This window comes from Manis pentadactyla, chromosome 12 (genome assembly GCF_030020395.1).
Source record: "Manis pentadactyla isolate mManPen7 chromosome 12, mManPen7.hap1, whole genome shotgun sequence".
Classification (NCBI taxonomy): Eukaryota; Metazoa; Chordata; class Mammalia; order Pholidota; family Manidae; genus Manis; species Manis pentadactyla.
The window spans coordinates 62,077,469-62,097,307 of record NC_080030.1 but is presented as its reverse complement, the minus strand read 5'-3'; the positions used below and the strand labels follow the sequence as shown (position 1 = coordinate 62,097,307).

Genomic DNA, 19,839 nt, shown 5'->3' with positions numbered 1-19,839 from the left:
ACACATGAAAAGTCAAGGAAAGAAAGACTCCTGAGGTACACCGTTGCTAGTCTACTCCTAGGAAAAGGCACATAGGTCACAGCACTGATTCTAGTTATTAAATGGGCAGAGCCAGATGCTAGACATTTAGAAAGGTGAAATTGTTGGTAGAAGAGAATTAATGATGGCTGAGATGTACTTTTCCTTCCTGCCTGGGATCCTCCCATATATGCAGGACTTGGAATAGTGACATGGAACCCTTCTACAATGGCTGGTCCAACAAATTCCTTTCTTCTGAGGTAAAATTTCTTCTCTGTCAGTATTATTATTATATTCTTATTTTTCAATTGCATGCCTTTTCTGGGCTGGATATCAATGCTACAAAACAGGCAGTCAACTTGAGATAAGGCCACTCATGTTCAGGGGCCAGGGCCAGAAATCCAAGTCAACTGAGCTACTGCACCTGAATTTAGATTTCTAGATGGAATACATTAGTCTAGTAATGGACCAGGAAACCCAGCTTCTAGCATTTCTGCTTCTCTGTTTCTGTTCTAGTACTAAGGTATCGAATGATTACTAGCTTTGGGACTGATGACACAATACCTATTAATTCTACTCTCCCTGTTGTCTGAATGGAATTAGAGCCTGAGCACATCATGGTTATTATCACCTGTTCTGGAGCAGCTCAGTTAAAAATGATTAATGACTTACTCTTGTTAGATTGCATATTCTAAAAATCCGGTTTATCACATCACAATCCATTGAGCAAGACATACATTCCACTTGGATGGGGCCATATCGCAGCATCCCTTCTTCGGGCCAGTACTGAGGGCAGCCCTACATGATGAATGATTTGAAAGAGAAAGAAAATGAGCATTATTTGTTTTCTACTTAGGGTAGTACAAAGCTGATTTCAGTGTTTTATTACTACTTCATTAATGTAAGTACCCAAAAGCAACCCATAGGCATTAACCTGGGACAAGTCGACTTCGTTTAACATCACAATGGAGGTACAGCCATAATCATACACCAATCTCCAGAAGTCCTTCATGGTGTTTGGCAGAGGGTACTGCGTGACGATGAAAGCAGCTGGTTGCCTGTAGCTCTGTGAAGAAATAAGGGGGATGGAGAAACATATGAACTTAAATGAACCAACAGCTGTACAAGCAGATTCAGTGCCCTTTGTTGTAAGACCAGAAAGATGTAATAGTATCCCAGGAAGATGAGCTAGACTGTTGTATACACAGGGAATAACAGATTTGGGTCAGGGGAATACACTGGAGCTAGTAATGAGTCAAACAGATGGTAAGATTTCAGTGCCTCAGCAGCCATTCAAGCCAAGAAATTCAGTTTTGTTTTGTTGAGAAAAGAAAATACAGGACAAATACAAAAGAAGAAACCAAAGGACTTCTTGGGGTTAAGATGCTCCATGATGCACCTCTGGGGCTTTTTTAGCTTTCTGATGGTCATCAGTCTGAGAGGCTGAAGGCACAGAATCTTGTGGTATGTGTGGGTCTGTATCTACCTATCATCTATCAACTGTTATATACATAACTGTCTGGTTCTCCTCTAATTCCAAATAAGAAAAACCACATAGGTCTCAAACTTACGTGCTTTACATTATATAGATATTATCAGCACATTCTGCACATCTTGGAGGCAATGCACTTACCACAGTTTTCTGGGCATTTCTAATGGTCAAAATGGTAGTTTCATTCATTTAAGATTTTTCAAGGGCCAAAGAGTAAAACCAATGCACTCCTTGGCTCCATCTAAGAGGAAAGGGCTCATGTTTACCAAGGGCCCCTTGATTAGGACACACATTATCTCTATCCTGAAGGAGAGGGTCTGCTCATCGGGCCTGGGCAATCTGTGTTCTGCAGACAGATGATCTACACTAGAACAGAAATATACATTTCTATGTAATAACTCAAGCTAATGACTTGTTAAAAAATTATTTGTAAAAAAAAAATTACTAGACAGTTGCGTGAGATAAATTTCCTTAGCTAATAAAAATTGCCAGTGATTTTCTAACTCATTGTATCATACCACTCTTTAAGTCGTTCAAATGCCTTAACATCAGTGTAGAAATTGATCCTCGAACTTCACTGATCCTATTACCAGTTAGAAACTACTGCTAACCATGACATTCCACTCCACGGAAGACCAAAGGATGAATCTGAGTAGATGGTAACTCACTTGGCTGCTTCCAAATGACCTCAAGACCTCACAGAGTTATACCTGCAGCTCGGGTCAGTGACTCCTCAGAAAGGTATAAAGGTTCATGTGAAAGGATAAGAAAAGAGTATGCCTTCCTTCCAGTTAAACTTCTGCTCTGTGGAAAGGTAAGTCAAAGGTGGCTGAAAGCTATTCACTCATTTTTTGAGTGACAAGGGAGAGATGAATGAGGGGATGATATGGGAAAAGACTGAAGATTTTCTAATTATTTCCTTTCCAAGTGCAGGAGCGTATCTAAGCCTTTAAAATCATAGCCTCCTTGGCCTTACCTCCTGATTCTTTACAGGGATGGCGAAGGAGTGTATAACACTAGTAATGGGCACAGAGGGTAGAGGGAATAGCGGTGTTGATGAATGAGCCTTGTTCTTCTAAGGTGAACCAATCTTTACTTTTCTGAAGCTCCAACTACACTACTAAATCTGTAGGGTGGTTTCAACTATGAAATACATCTTGTTGAATTATAGGGAAGTAAGCAGAGAGTAGGAACAGATGGAGTACCAGGTTTAGGCTCATACTCACCACATACGGCCCTTGAAAACAACCTGGAAATTAAGAAAAACTTGACAGAGATGACAAAGACAAAAAGATGCCTCAAACCTATGCCTCATCAATATCTTTGTCAGCGTTATTTTCTTCTTCCCTTTCTCACACAGCCTTTTTTCATTTCAAGTCTAGACTTAGAAATGAGAAGGTCTTGGGTGTTTTCTTTGTATCTGTTTTATTTTCCTTTCCAGACAATTACAATGGGAAGAAAAGGTACAATAAGGACCTAATGTGATTTCAATGGATATGATTAATGACTAGGCAAGACTCCAGTCATGACAAGAATAGGAGCTTATTACTTGTGCCTGCCTTTAGTCTACTCTGCTCTGCAGCATAAAAAAGAACAAAAGACCTGGCTAAAAGACTCATCTCAGAAGCTGAACATGGGCTATCCTGTGTTTATCAGAAGTTAATTTTGGAAAACACAATAGGAGCAATAACTTATAAAGTTTTATTATTTGTCTCATGGGAATGAACCCTGCCTTCTAATTGCTCCTGCTATGGTTCTACAGGCTAGAGGCAAAAACAGGAAATGTTTACAAATGAAAGTAGTAAACTGTTTAAAAGGATTCTGAACCTTGATGGCCTTCTTGCTTCTTCCCAGGGTAACCAAAGCAAGGTGGCCACAGACTAATTTAAAACTCTCTTTCCATGTTCTTCCGTCTACAGGATGCTAATATGCTGAGCACGTGCTCTACCATCTAAAGTTTACGAAGAGTGGAGTGGGGCAAGATAATTGTGTGTAGAGTGGGGCTGTGTAACATGCCTTCCCTACTTATTTATAAATATCATCTATTAATTTATGGCCCTTAAAACAAGTTTGCTATAAACTACTGGAACATTAAATATCAGAGATAAAATTTCCAAAATTAATACCACTTTGGTAGGATATAGCATCCTGTGATTTAAAAAATTCATTCCTAACTGTATTTAAAATAGGTAAGCAGGATTTTCATCCCTGAAGTTCAGATGAAAAATATTACCTGCAGATATTTCCTGTACAGAATGTATTTGACAATACAGGTTCAAATGTATAACAAAGCCTAAAACTTAAAGTTCCTAAGAATCCCTGTAGGGGAATTTTCAAAATCATTTTCCAATAATTTATATTTCAATGCAAATTTTCAATTTTCCTCTTCAGGCCATTTTAATTTTTCTTGAAAACTAGCCAGTGTTCATCATAATATGTAGCTTTTCATGTCACTGTACACTGACAAAGAGACAGTCGCTTACATCCATAAGAGCAGCATTGATGTAGTTACTACTCTCCCCATCAATTGTGATTAAAAAAGGCAGACATCTGTCAGGTGGCAGCATGTCCATGAATCGGTTCTTGTCATGGTTCCTTGGCAGGCATGCTATACTGCAGTCTTCAGCTTGGAGTCGAGGGGTGACTGAATTCAAGGTCTAAAAAGAAAAGGGGACCTACTTTAAAAGACAGTGACCCATTTAATAGGATAACACAGAACCATCAAGTATTTGGGAGGCCAAGTAGAAAGTGAAGAATTTGTACAAAGCAAGGGCATTTGCCACCATGACAGACTGAAAGACTTTGTAGTTAAAGCTAACAAAGCCTGAGAGGTGACAAAGAAACAATACACACATCGTTCAATGTGCCTTTTCTTTGGAGAAAAAGGGAAGCTGAACAACACAGCTACATGCCAAGTGTACTGCCTGACCAAAGGCAATAGAACTAGAGTGGCCCATCATGCTGACCCATCCTCAAAGTTGGAAACTATCATGTGTAATAACATTTTGGCATGCCAAGTTTGAAGATATGCCATGACATCTGGAAAAAGCACTGGGAAAATAATCAAAGTATTAGGTTTCTAGAGCTTCTTTTGACTTCAGAGTCACATACCCTCAGGGACATTTTAAGGGCAGTGAAAACATTTGGGGTCTTTAAGAGACAATGTTTAGTCACAGTTCAGCTATTATTATTAATGTGCTTGATTTCATATTGTGAGTGACACATAAGGTCAAAATCCATAAGACTGCATTAAAAAAGGTCACAAATACACAAATCACCAACAAATTTGACTTTTATGACATCTTACCCCATACTCTTTCCTGAGCCTGAACTCATTTGCCCTTCAAGATAGAGCAGATATGAGCTCATTAATGCAAAACTGACTCCATAATATGGACAATGGAATAGACAGGTATTATATTATACTTAAAATAGGGTCAAAGGTTGTAAATTTGACTTGAAAGACCTTTCTTAGAAGAACTAATAATGCCTGGAACAAATTGGAATAAGTTGTTCATAAGAGAGGCTCTGGAAATGGTAAATACCTGGAATTCATCTTTGAGATGTGAAGAGTTAGTCTGGGAGTCTATTCTAATCATATCAAAATATGCAGCTTTAAATTCACAGACAGGTATGGCAGTTTCTCCACATAAGCAGGCTTCTAAAATGGCATCATGAATAAAAATGTACTGTTCCTACCAAAAGAAAGAAAAATAAAATTTTCATACTGTTTTCATAAAAATTTTCTGTCACCAAAGGTAGAGAACACAAAGAATTTTCTCTATATGGAAATATTAATAAAAATACCAATTTTTTCCCTCTATGACTTGATGAACAAATACTGATTCTATGTGAAAAACATCTCCTGTTTGAGAAATGTGGGAGAGCTAAAAAAAAAGTCCACTAGAGGCAAATCAACTTTCAACATACCTCTGTTTGGACCATATTGATGCGACGAGATCTTAAGGCTTTGACGCAGTTGTAAATATCAACAACGCCTTCTCTTTCAGCCATGTCCAGCATGATGTCAATCACAATGTAACAGCCAGTTCGTCCAGCACCAGCACTGAAAACAATTAAAAAAATTTAAAGAATGGCAGGAAGCATGTTGAGGCAATCTTATATACAATCCTTCAACATTCAGATAAGTGGGGTCAAGTTGATGGGTAAATCCAAACTATAATTTATACATACTGTATAAATGCTTATTAATATACAGATAACTTCATGTAGAGTACCTGCTTTTGTGTACACAGAAGGTTGGAACAGGAATTCTAAATAAAAAGATAAACCTTGTAAATCTAATTATAGTTTGGAAATAATGTGTATATGTTGTTCAAGTTCCATTTTATGTAAATCTAATACACGTAATTTCAAGCCTGTAGACTTGATAAGCGGTGGATTCATACTTCACAATTTAACCTCAAAATGAAACATTATTATACTCATATAGTTGTGGGTCCTCTGGCAAAATGCAAGAATGCTGGCTCACTGTCTTAGTCAGATAGGCCCTTGTAAATACCAATGCAAAAGACACCTATTCTGAAACAAACAGGAAATCTGAGGAGTCACAATTCAGGGGAAGTGCTAGAAAGAAAATGGTGTTATCAACAGGGAGGAGAGAATATTTGAGTGGCGATCTGAAGAAAGAATGAAAATGAATTGTTAGGCCAAGAATATAATTCCTTCCAGGTCATAAAGAAGCCATGGTCTTACTGCATTTAATTCATTGGTTGAATCAAAATACACTATTGATTATTTTACCCCTTGGGAATGTTTCTCCAGTTTTATATATAGGTCAGTGGAGCAAACAAGATATTACTGGTTTTGGGGAAGGGGGGATTGGGATTCACTTCCTAGTCAGTTTCCTCTCTTTCATAAACTCAGAATTAACCTGAGTGTAAGTTGAAAATGACACTTCTGTTTCCATAGAGTATCTGGTCATCATGGAACACCTCTGAAGCAAGCAATTCATAAGAAAGGAAACCTCTATGATAAGTCAATATACACTTGAACTGAAACCAAACCTATTTATCTCATTTTTTAAAAGCTTAGATGGGCTATTAACATTATTTATTTGTTGTACAGATTTGGTCATTTCTCTTAAACTCACTGTTCTTTAAGAAATTTAAGTAAAATACATTGTGGCTATCTCCCTTTCTCTTTTTTTTTTTTTTTCCTATTATCTTTTCAATCACTGTTCCCAGAGTCTGAGACAGGAAAGTAATTGATGAGGACATCAGATTTCTTGAGGAGGATTGAATTGATGACCTTTTTTCAGGGTACACAGTGTCTGATCCTTATGAGATGCCTTACTTTTATTTTATTTTCTGTGGATTTCCTCCATCCCTTTTATATTTGATCATTTAAATTCTGAATAGGCTGGATTTTCAGAAAAAAAAAAATCCCTAATTTTTATGCAGCTTGGAAGGGATAGTATTTGAGAATGGAGTGCACATTTACGAAAAGCTTTTCAGATTCAGTACATATTTTTCTGTTCACATCTTAAAATAAGACCATGTAATTTGCTTTAAGTGTCTCTGAATGCTTGTTTTAAGAGGAGTTTCTAATCAGAAGAAAGTCTGGATATAATGTTCACACTTTTCTGGGATATATTTACAGGATCTCACTGATGTAGTTTTTAAGGTCCTCTGACGGATGGCTTGTAAAAAATTTCTTAAATAGCCATTTTATAGCAAAAATTCTTGCAATTTAGACCATTTATTAACTCTGTATGTCTCAAATTTAGTTTTAAAAGCTGGGATTCTATTGAGAATTTACTAAATTGGCAAGAAATCTCTATTTCAACCTACCATTCCATACAATACAGGATTTGCAAAAGCGATAAAAAAAAGAACAAAACAGAAACACAGATGTTGCTACTAAAAGGCAGAGTTTCTATGTGGATAACATACACACATAAGTATTTATTTTGTAAGTTTCTATTTTATATCCTCCTTACAGCTAACTGTTAACTTATTGCTGTTTTACCTTATTTGCAAAACATGCAAGCTGAACCTTGTAAGCATGCATTAGTTTTGTGCTTAAAAGCCCTGTCATGATACTTAAGAAACCACAGTGCACACCATCAGTGCCATTTGGACCACCACTCACCTGCAGTGCACAACGATGGGGCCAGCACTCGGAGGGTTTGAGAACTTGACTCTCCGGATAAAAGAAAGAAGCCCTGTAGCGTGGTATGGCACTCCGTGGTCAGGCCAGCCAGTGAAGTGGAACTGTTTAACTTCACGGATCTCATTATATCCCCTCTGTGCACACATGTTAAAGAAGTGTTTCAAAAAGACCAAAATTAAGCTGTTAAACACAATCATGGGGACTAGACCTGGCTGACAATGACAAAAATGAAGAATTTATCAAGGATCATACATTTTCAGAAAAAGGATGCTGGCCTGACCTGGCCTAGGAGCTTACCTTGATTGTCAGACAATCACCAAAGAAAAGAAAATTAGAAGTCTTGCTCAGTTCTGTTAAGTCTGGCTAAACTTTATTTACCTTGACGGTTTCTTACTTGGAAATGACAACACATAGAATTATTAGGGGAGAAGGAAGAAATGGGAGAGCTAAAATGCTGCCCTATTGACTCAAAGCACTGAGTTCTTAAGTGGTGTATAAAAACAACTTCCTGGCGTCTCACCGCACAAAGAGATTTCAATGCCTTGCTTATCCATGTTGAAAATGATTTTGAAGCTTAGCATGCAGGGAGTTTCCAGGACAGTGTTACTCTAGATTGCTGTGTAAAAATAGACAGTTAAACAGCTCTTTGGGAAAATCTTCTTTTTTTTTTTTAATTTTGCAAACTAACTCAGCAAACAGAGCATTATTCACAGAAACAAAACTACAAAATGAAAGAAGTGAAGGATCCATCATTTTGCCTCTCTCCTACTGGGTTAATTTGAGAGAACCCTTCAAACACACACTTTAAAGATTTTTCCTTCCGTTTTGTTGAAAGAAGCATGAAGACAGTGATAGTACAGTTTGGAAAATATCCATGAAACGCTGCAGAATTTTATTTTATTTTATTTTTTACAAATATACATTTGTAGCAAAAAAATCCCAAACAAATGAAAAATCAAACAAAAATAACCCCACTATCATCTGTATAACCCCAGCTCTTCTGTGGCCATCTGTGAAATCTCAATACAACTTGTTCAACAAGAAAAGGTAGAAAAATGGCATGAAATAAATGAATCAAATTGAAAAAGTTTGTATTTCAATTCTATCCTATACAGATCAATATCAGCAACACTTTGGAGGCCACTGGTCAAATATTATTCTTTTTAAAATTCCAATTCCTAACACAGTATCCTATACAAAGCAGGGCTCAACAAATAATTATAATGACAATGATAAACATCATCGTGGAATCATGAAATTGGAAAATCATTTTCTTTACTACTTTTCAAGTCAACTCTAGTAAGGAAGATCACAAATTGTTCTAAGACCTGATTTTAGACAATTGCTTCACCTCCTCTATATTAATCTTTTTACTGGAGTCGCTACAAGGGCCTTGCTCTCTTTAGTAAATTTTAATATATGGCAGCATATGTCTTTTCTAATAGTGATGCAGTTTATTCCTTCCCTTGTCTTAGTTCATTTACTAGATAGAACTTCTAAAATTTATGAATACTAGTGAGAATGACTATGTACATCACATTCCTGACGATAACAGCAACGCCTTTAGTTTTTCACTCCTTAATATGCACACTATTAGGTTTTGCTGAATCACCTTTCTCAAGATCAGGGTGTCTCCTTATGTTCCTAATATAATTAGGGCATTATTATATATGTCTTTTAAATAGAATTAATGTTAATAATATCTATTAATGAAATCAGATGGCTTTGCTCCCATTAGTGCAGACAAATATGAAATATTCTGTTAGATTTCCTACCACAGGTGTCATGTTCTTGCATTCTTAGAAAAGCAATCATTAGAGATGATACTGTGATCTTTTGTTAATTCATTGCTGGATTCAAATTTTCAACGTTTTGCTTTGGAGTGTTGCTGGTCTACAAAGTAGGTTTGCACACACTTGAGATATAGAGAAAGAAAGAGATCCAAAGAGAGACAGAGACATAGAAGAGCTTGAAAGAATGCTATCTTTCCCTGGTTCTGTTATCACAGTTATATGCTAGCTTCTAAAATGGATTTAGTTGGTTTTAATGATTTTCTATGCCCTAAATAGTTTGATTAAAATAGATATTAGCTATTCTCTACAGGTTAAAGAAACCTTAACTATACAACAATTTTACTGGTAAATTTTAACATTACATTTTCTTCTATCATCTGTTCAGATTTCTAACTCTTTTTGGGTCAAATTTTAAGAATTATTATTTGTTAGGATATTAGTGTATTAGACTAAAATCTATGACTCAAAGTTTACAAGTATTTTTCATAACTTTCCCAGTAGCAAATATAACTGTAATTATATCCCTTTTATGTTTTCTAATAATGCATATTTTATTGTTCCTCATTTGGAATTGACAGTGGTTATTTTATTGATTTTTCCAAGGAACTAGCTTTTTGATCTAATTTATTATTATTATTTTTTGTTTTATATTTAGTTTCTCCTTTATTCTATTGACTTTTCTCTGATTTTCTAACTTCATGATTTTTCACAAGATTCTAGACTGCCTTTCAGAGTAGAAATCATCTTATGGATTTAGTATGTGTCCCAAGGTTTAGAAACATGCTGGCACATGGTATGCTATCAAATAAATACATGTGGAATGAATGAATGAATGAATGAATGGATTTTTACAGTACCATCAAACAAATTTTGACAGGGATTTTAAGAGAAAAAACAATTTCAGTGTACATGGATTTTTAGATAGAATTTTAGAATACTTACCCTTTCCAGGGTGAATGTCCTAACTACATATTCAGCAAGTGGTTCCATGTCTACACAAGTTACTTTGAAGTCACCATAAACTTCTGTATCATCAGGCCAATACTTATAGCACTTAACCTAAATGACAGAAAAAATATATAGCTGGACCTGAATACATAATACACATTAACCAAGATGATTTAATTTCTGTCATAACTCTTCTGGTCAGTTAAAAAAAAACTCTATAAATGAGATAAAACAATCTGTTACACAATAAATAGAAAAACTTTGTGTAGTCTCATAAAAATATATAAGCCTGGTAATGCAATTGGATTCTAGTGTAAAATCAAAGTTTATTTTATTGCTCAAATAATTTGAGAAATCAAATAATTTCTCAGCTATAAGGTCCACTAATCAAATAACTTCTCAGCTATATGGTCACTTAGGAGCACTTATTTGTAATACTATGTCTGTGACTTTCTTTTAAACAATTAAATGATATTCTATTTTAAGCAGGTTATGTTTTGCTACTCAACCTATACTCATGTTTTGTGGCAAAAAGAGAAAACCTTTTTCTTACCCGGCCAACTTCAACTAAGTTTGTAACCATCACAATGCAGGCAGACTGTTCTTGCCAGATCATTCTCCAGAAATCATATACTGTTTCATGAACTGGGCCTATATGGAAATTAATATGACATTATGTGATCAGAGAAATCTTGTAGTCAGAAAAAGTATAGATAAGAAGCAGAGTAATATAAATAAACCAGATAATAAAATTTAAAATCAAACACCAAATGTCACTGAAAGTACATAGATTCAGTTCAAATCTAAATTCACACTATAGGCAAAAACATGGGTGTATACAAGTTTTATTTTCAATAAACCTTCTATATTTCCCAATTCAGAAGAAGATACTACTAGTTTCTAGGATATTTATGTCTGTCACTAGGTTAGTTTAATTCATTTTGAAATATACATAGGAAGTCATATACCACCATCAATCAAACAGCATTATTACCAATTAAATATGCCCACATCATTTATAAATAGTGCATATTTAGGCGTTAATAAAGATACATCCTAACCCTGTATTATCATCTACAAACTGCAAAGCATCTACTGGGTTATACACTAAGTACCATGAAAAAACTGGAATATTATTCACCATGGATGATCTTTCTAACTTTAAAGAGTTTATAATTAAACTCAATTATTCAAAGATATCTGAAAATACTTTTAAAACTAATTAGAAAATGCTCTGTCAAAAGGGCAAAGATAGCTTTTATGTCATTTTCTTCTTTTATTAAATAAATAATGCAGGTTTCTCTTCTGATGGCCAGGGGTCAATTTGGAGAGATGACCAAAGGTATTTTAGGACACTCATTCCCTAGTGTGTCACTATAACAAGACTTTCCTATTTTCTTCTTATTTTCCACTAAGAATGAACTAAGTTCCCTTTAGCCTTTTGTTTTGTTTCAGTCTTGACTTGTAAAACAATTGCTGAAAGGGAGCCTCGCATCTCACTATAACAACACTGGGCTTGAGTACTGTCACATGCCAGGCCAAAGAGTACGCTGCAAGAACACAGGCAGCTTAGACAAGAGGAGACCTTTCTTGCTTTCCTCAAAACTAAGTAATTCCTCTGTCCAGTACTCGTTACCAGTGCCCTGGGATATCAGAACACCAGCAACCAAATCACATATAAGCAGCTTCCTTTTTACTTTTAATTAAAAAATGAATCAAGCTTTATTTTATATACGTTTTATACAGAAAAAATACTTTGAATTATTCAAATGAATAATGAGCAGTGTTACTCAGAAGAGCTGCTCTTCTTTTCAGTTAAGTCACATAAACTTGCCAGAAGCACCATATGGATGAATAAGCAAATTTGGTTGTTCTACAGCATTTAAAAAGACAGAGTTTTACCTTGAGTTGCAATGTAGTGACTTGGTCTCTGGTAGCCCTAAAATAGGAGGACAAATTGATTATCATTTTATGTCAGTATCAGAAATAAATGAATGAAGGCATAAAAAGATGAAGACAACCACCTGTTGAGATTAAATTACAGTAAAAAAGTCCAGAAATGAGTAGTGAACTCATGGTTCACTTCTCAAACCCAGGTTATCTGAAAGGTAAATGTAAAATTATTTTAAGGGCTCCGATTAGAATATATATTGCATAATTGAATTTTGTTTACTAGGGAATGACCTCATAGATTTGGTTTCGCTAAAATGTTTATGCCTTCATGTTAATCTTTAGTCATTCCTGACAAAACTGTGTTAAAAAATATTGATTCTCATTTTATCATCCAAAAGTACAACACACTGCATTACAAATGGACAAAGACATATTAGAACCATAAAAAAATAACAGAACATTCCAATGTTAGAGCTGGACAATGCATGTGTGCATCAAGTTAAAGTCTGCTGAGATATTTTAGAATATTCCTGTACTATAATGTGTTCAGGAATCTGCCAAAACTATTTTGTGTGTGCTGATAATATTAATTTACACACACATAATTATAGGTACACACATATATAGGGAAAGAAGAGTTTTAAAAACTGCATCGTATCTTAAACAAAAAGTTTAGCACATTTTTTCTACTTTCCTAGGGTGCCAAGAGCTCTATGTGGCTAAACATTAAATTTAGTTTCAATAAATAAATTATTTCACAATAAAAAATAAGTTGTTGCTCTCAACTGGTTTGAAGTCCAATAGATCATGAGTAGCAAAAATGTAAATGGTAGAATAGTGTTAAGCTTTGAATTTGTTTAGTCTTCATTAAAGGGCTTTAGTAAAAACCTGTGGTATAACTAGTCCACATTTTAGTGTGGGTGACTCAATGCACATATAAATGCATATGAACTAAGATCTGCAATCTAAAACTTAATAGGTTGAGCATTATACTGTTGCAAATTTGGAAGTTTTCTATTTCTTAATATACCAATATAGCACAATGTTTTATGGAGAAAGTTTTTCCAAGCTTTATAAGCATTTCATTTCCTGTTTTCAAGAAAAATTTACCAACTGCATAGATGTCTTTTAGGTATAATAAACTAATAGGATGGGGATCATTATGAAGTCATGTAGTGATCAGCCAACATACACTGGGGTCTTAACAGAGAGATTAGATAACAATGCAGTCTCATTTAGAACACAGTTTTACCATAGGAGCCATATGGCAGTATTATAATAAGGCTCCAGTGTATATGTCTTGGCAGAAAACCAAGGTTAAGCTAAATAGGTAAAAGCAAGTGCAAAGTTGTCAGAGAACTCTTAATTTTTTTATTCTAAACAGACCATTAGCTTAGTTTTCCACATTAAGATGACTGATAAATTTATACTGAACATGAGTAAAATGATATTCAGAATTTTAACCAATATACTCAGAGACTATACATAATAAAATTATTAATTTAAATATGTAAATAATAACAATTTACAAAATAACTGTAAAACATGACTTAATAAAATGTGATTAAAGTTATGTCCTATTTATAGAGATTAGAAAATGTGGGGTCCTAATTTTCATATCTCTTACAAAAACAAATGTATACATATATGTGCAATATTTGATACATCTACCTTTAGTCTTACAATTAATGCAAATTTTGAACTGATGAATTTCAGCACACCTAGGTCTGAATAATTTTTACAAGGCTGAAGTTTAATGTGTGCTTATTAATATGTGCTAGGGATTGTGCTAAATGCTCAACATGCATTACTTCATTTCATTCTCAAAACAAAGTGATGAGGTTAGTTACTATTACTGTTTTCTCTGCTGTAAAGGTGGGAAAACTGAGGCACAGAGAGATGAAGTAACATTCCAAGATTTCCAGGGTGATTTGAACCAGTTAGTACAAATAAAGAGCCTGCCCTTCTTATATGTAATGTAGTATATTACCTCCTTAACAGCATTTTGTCTTTTATTTGATAATTTCTTCCCATTTAACAAAAACTTTGCATGAAGGTATGTCTGCAATGAAAATTTAACAGTGGAATATATGATCAAAACAAACATTTGATTTGTATGATTCGATATATATGTGTGATATGTGTATTTTACAAATGCAATTATTTTGCCTATGTAATTTTAATACTTTACAAGCCAATACCACACACCACAAAATAGTCTTTCTACCTATTTTTAACATCAGAAGTCAAATGGAAAAAGTGAAATTTCAGAAACACTAATACACATCATACTATCCAGCTTCTCACATATGTTTGGGGAAGGGTAGAATAAAAGCCAGAAACAGAAATCATTAACAAATAAAACTCAAGTACATAATAACTTGTCAAAAGCTAAAAATGGTCGTTTTTCTAAACATAGAAAAGGGAAGGAGGTAAAATAGATCTTAACACATGTAAAGGAGTTACAAAAAAAATGAACATAGATATACTTATGAGGCTAATTAGGTGAAGCATGCAGAGATAACTAGTAGTAAGCATTAGTAGTAATTATAATTAAGAGTAATTCATATTAAATATTTATAATAGGGTGCTGTTATTTACATATAGTGGTACTTACATCCCTGTACAGCCAAATCTACAGCCCAAACCAAAGTCAGGTGTGAAAGAAAGCACAACAACGTCAGTAAGTACTCGGACGTAGAACAAGGAAAAGTGTACAGTTCTTTATTTTAAAAAGCTAGCAATCACTTTGTAGGTAATAACAGGTAAAGAGATTCACATATATAAGCTAACAAATTGGGCACACTGGACTATAACAATACTTACATCTATATAGTTGGCATTAATGTAATCTGAAGAAGGATCATCCTCAACAGGTTGCAGAATTACTCTGGAGTGATCATCTAAAAGTTTCAAATAATAAAATAAAGGCTATGAAATGAGACTATGTCCCAAGTAGAAACTTAAAATAATTCAGTGGTTGATAATAGTTTATCCATAATATGCTACTGTCAAAATTTCTGTAAATACCAATCAATTAAAGAAACACAAGAACTTTAATGAGAACATTACTTACTACAATTATAATATCCTGTTAATAAGACTTCAATGACTAGCATCTTCATAGTCACTAAGTTTTTGGGGAACAAGACAATGTCTGAAACATTATTTGAGTCGTGGATTTGTCTAAAGAACTGAACTTGCCTTAATTCTTAATGTTGCTTCTTACTGATTTTAAATGGGCTGGGGTCGTTTCTCCTTGCATTTTACAGCAAATAAGCCACAAAACTAGGGAGTGCATTTTGAGCCCCTGCTCTCAAATTCTTATCTCTTGAGAGTCAAGGCTAAATTCTGATGTAGTCATAAAATACTTAAAAATAACTCAAACTGAGAAGAGTGTCTAAGTAAATCAGTAGCTAGTTACAAGCTAAACTATCTATTACTTGCCTTACTGCTCCTGTGGTTTCATATGATAATTTATTTATCCCATGTATGTATCTTGAAGGCTTAATGAGGAGGAAGTCTCTAATGATAAGTAATACAGAGCAACTGGGGGTCAGACACTGAATCTGAGGAAGGAATAATGGTATGTGTCAAGAATAACACTCATACCTTGAATATGTTTCGTGGAAATGTTATGGCAATTTATCACTGAAAAGATCTTTCTTTTTCATTATCACGAGATTCTCAGCTGTTAATAACACCCCCATGCATTTATGTGCAGACATAAAATCAAATAGCATCTTATCTCCACAGGATGAAGTCTAAGTCAGTATAATTAATGAGGATGACAACAATTTTAGAGTCATTGCTAATAGTCAATACTGTTTTAATATTAAAGAAATTACTTTATAAACAGATATGCCACCCTCTGGGATCTCTTAAAGTTTAAAACTGTTATAAGGATGACTTACTTTTTAATCTTTTACACACAATATTTGCGTTCACCAAGAATTGTATGAGAACTTACATGCTATAATATTTCCATAACGGTTTTTTGCTCTATTTTGATCTTTTTTAGCTACATCCCAAGATGCTGACTGTCCTTCAAAGAAGCTCTGGAAAAAAAAAGAAATTCACAAGGAGACTGAATTTAATTCCTTTTCTTGAATCACGTTTACCTGTTCTGAAGACCAAAACAGTAAACGCCACTTTTCTCAGGGAGGAAGGGAGTCCTGGAGTAGTAAGTAAACAAGCTCCATTTTCAGACCTCAAAGCTTGTTTGTTGGACTCCTACTTGTTCATCCTGGATTGGACTGAGTTCAAATTAAGGACAAAAAACAACTTGAGAGAAAAAAAGGGCCTTGAAAGTATTTCAAACTTAAGATTGCTATGGTGGAGACTTGATAATGGGGGGAATCTAGTAACCACAATGTTGCCCATGTCATTTTATATTAATGATATAAAAAACAATTTAAGATTGCTATGACTTTGTGAGAAGGAAGTACTGAAAGCATCAAAACTTTCAAAACTACTTTTAATGAGTACCTTTAAAGTGTTCTTCATTTCACGTTTCTAATAGGAAAAAGAAAACCTGTTTTTGCCCCATAATTATTCACTAAATCATGTGCAAAACATCACATTTCAGTTTCTCTGAAGATCATGAAAAGGACTGTATCTATAGCAAGGGACTACGTGAAAATTAAAAAGGAACCATCTCCAAGAATCTTGGAGCAGATGAATTTGTTGATTGGCTTAGTTACCATATGCAGCAATTTAAAATGTGGGTATAGATTTCTTCTTGCAGAAAAACTTAAACTTTGCTTGACACAGGAAATGGGGTCTTCAAAGAGCAATGGTCTTTGAAGTGAGGTACACAGGAATATGCATGAAATGAGCAAAAGAATCAGCTCTGGCAGAAATTATAATTCCTTGTGCTGTTCTGTTACCCTAGCAGAGTGTTTCCGGTATGTATCCAAAACCAATCTTCAAAATGCAAAGATTATTTTATTTGCTCCCACACTAAGGCATATAAGTTATTGGTAAATAAAATGTAGTGTTTAGAAGATTATTCATAATTTGGATGCATTTTGGATGGTCTTTCAAAGTAAAGTATTAACTTGACTCTTTTATTTTAAGTGTGTGTATGGTGGAATGTGTTTGGTGCTGAAGGAGTTTTATTCTATACCGACTGGTATTTCTCAGTAAGGGATGTTCAGTTTAAATCATTTCCTTCATAGTTTGATTTGAGTAGGAGGGGGAAATTTGGGTGGAAGAATTTCCCACATCTTTCTTTTGAGTTCTTAAAGTTTGGATATGCAGTGCTCTCTTTTTCTTCCTAGCCACCTTCACCCTATAATCCACAAAACAAAACTAAGAGTGACTAAGTAGTACACTGAGACCACAAAGCTTGGCCCCATTCACTCAACAGGCAAAAAAAGACAGAGAAGTACCTATGGCATAAGTCTAATGATAGAATCTATAATGATACAGTGAGACTCAAGAAATACTGTTACAGATTTTTTGAGTGGGGAATATAAGGTCTAACAAAGTGGTTTTTAAACAACATACTAAAGTAAATTATGGAATCCAACATTTAAAAATTCTTAAAATATATCCCCAGGAAGTCCCTGCCCTTTTCTTTCAATCCCATCTACCCCCTCTCTCTATAGACACACTTATTGTACACTCATTAGGATTAGAGTGCTTTCAGGGTATTTCACTCCTTGTTCTACTAAAGGGAGGAAAAAGTGTTAAATGTTGAATGTCATGGTTAGGAATAAGATTTAACATATTATTGAAACTTTCACCTCATATTCCTCTTTGAACCCATAGCTGTCTGATGTCTTCATGAGATTAATGTGCTGCAGTAAGTCGGCTACCCTGATGGCTGGGTGCAGCTGTCCTGTCTGGTAAGGGGATTCTGTCCCCTCACAGAGGTAGCGAGGCACATCTAGAAGACGACTGGACTCTGCTGTAGCACTGTGGTTCTCATCTGGCATTTTTCAGATTCCAGAAGATTAAAAAAAAGACAAAGTTATCTTGTTTTATATATATTTATATATATATGCACAAAGAAGATTCTAAGACCTTAAGATCTTTCTTATACCAGAAGGAAGGAAAAGAAACAGTATAGGCTTAGGGCAGCATCCCCATAAAGATAAAGCCTCCTATATCAGCTGAAGGTATAGGTCAGGGTATATTTTATCAGCACAACAGATGCTGCAAGATGTAGAGACATCTGGTCCCCTTTAAGGAGTCTAAGTGGGAGATTTTGCTGAGTTCTTCAGTTCTCTGGTATCTGCAGTCATAGCTGTATACAGTTGGACCAGATGATCAAATTGGCCATTGAAGAGGTATTTTCATTGTCCATTAAATTGAAAAAATTCCTTCCCATCCATATCCCAACCTCCCTCAGGGACCCAATCTGGGCAACTCATTCAAGGGCTCTTCTTGTTGCTCTTGAGGCCCTGCTATGCCACCTGGGGCTTCTTACTACTATACACTCCAGACTGGGAAATGGGCATTCTACAGAATCACCCTCTAGCCCCTTGATGTCTGTGAGGCAGGTTATATGTGCATATACACTCAGTTTCTACCCCCTTGGTTATTATTGTTATTGCTTTGATTGCTGATCTATTTTATTTCTTCTTGCTACTATGTGAAAGAAACCAGGGCATGTGTCTGGGACAAAATATGTAGGTATTTCCTTTGGAATGCCTCCCTGGCCCATCCAAGCTGAGCTATATGTCTCCTTTCTTATGCTCCCATGGCTTCCTATTCTCCTACCTGTCATTTTCCTTACTCTGTATTTTAATCATTTGTTTACTCGTCTATTTTCTTCACTAAACTCTGAACTCAAGAGTGTAGAGAAAGTCGTATTTTTCTTTTTATTCCCAGTGCCTGGTGCAAAGCAGTGATTCGATAATGATTGCAATGAATGAATCAGTTCAAATCAATTGAATCCCTCACCCTCCACATTTAAGTGTAGGCCCCATCCCAACTGTTATTAGCTTAAAAGGAAAAGAAACTTTTAAAGTCACTTTCTGTCATAAGAAGGAAAAGAACAAGAACATTTTACCTATGAAGAATAAATATTATTTTAATGACCATTGCACTAATAATTACAATGAGAAGAAGCATGCTTATAGTTATCACATTTAAACTTCCCATTAAAAAAAAACAAATGTTTTAAGGGGTGTTACTTTGAAAAGCATTATACTGCCATACTCATTAACAGAAGAGAAAGTACACTCTTAGGGGAACTTTTGTTTTTAATGATAATGAACACTGTAGAGAACGATATTTAATTAACAGTTAAACATATTTCAAGTGCTGGTACATTTGCCTGTTCTATCGCCAACTCTACAAATAGGATATGGCAAAAAATGAATTGTTGTCCCCATGATAAACATTTTTTCTTCCTGGAGAAGAGGAAAAAAAAAAAAAGAACCCCACAATCAGATTTGTGTGCTTCTATAATTTAAGTTGATTGCATACATTTTACTTTCCCTTATTAGGCTGAATGCATTTTTCTTTTTTGCATTTACTTCTAAAAATACACATTTAATCCAAAAAAAAAAGAAATCTCTGGTGGATTCTGTTGTGACCTAACCACCC

General features: G+C 34.9%; 1 protein-coding gene across 7 annotated transcripts in view; it reads right to left on the bottom strand.

Annotated features, from left to right (window-relative positions):
* The window catches only part of PTPRK (protein tyrosine phosphatase receptor type K), a 582,621-nt gene that overhangs the window by 7,017 nt on the left and 555,765 nt on the right, over positions 1–19,839 (bottom strand). For 3 of the 7 annotated variants that reach the window (XM_036903846.2, XM_057489271.1, XM_036903848.2), the window contains 13 exons: positions 18,030–18,214; positions 16,250–16,337; positions 15,106–15,182; positions 14,897–14,914; positions 12,289–12,325; positions 10,940–11,037; positions 10,381–10,497; positions 7,625–7,779; positions 5,441–5,576; positions 5,056–5,205; positions 3,994–4,167; positions 953–1,084; positions 691–816 (listed from right to left, as the gene is read on the bottom strand). In XM_036903846.2, the coding sequence (XP_036759741.1) occupies positions 691–816; positions 953–1,084; positions 3,994–4,167; positions 5,056–5,205; positions 5,441–5,576; positions 7,625–7,779; positions 10,381–10,497; positions 10,940–11,037; positions 12,289–12,325; positions 14,897–14,914; positions 15,106–15,182; positions 16,250–16,337; positions 18,030–18,214 (1,493 nt within the window). Of the gene's footprint in view, positions 1–690; positions 817–952; positions 1,085–3,993; positions 4,168–5,055; positions 5,206–5,440; positions 5,577–7,624; positions 7,780–10,380; positions 10,498–10,939; positions 11,038–12,288; positions 12,326–14,896; positions 14,915–15,105; positions 15,183–16,249; positions 16,338–18,029; positions 18,215–18,241; positions 19,644–19,839 lie in introns of those variants that run through there. The other 4 variants (XM_057489272.1, XM_036903849.2, XM_036903850.2 and 1 more) reach the window with 2 other exon arrangements.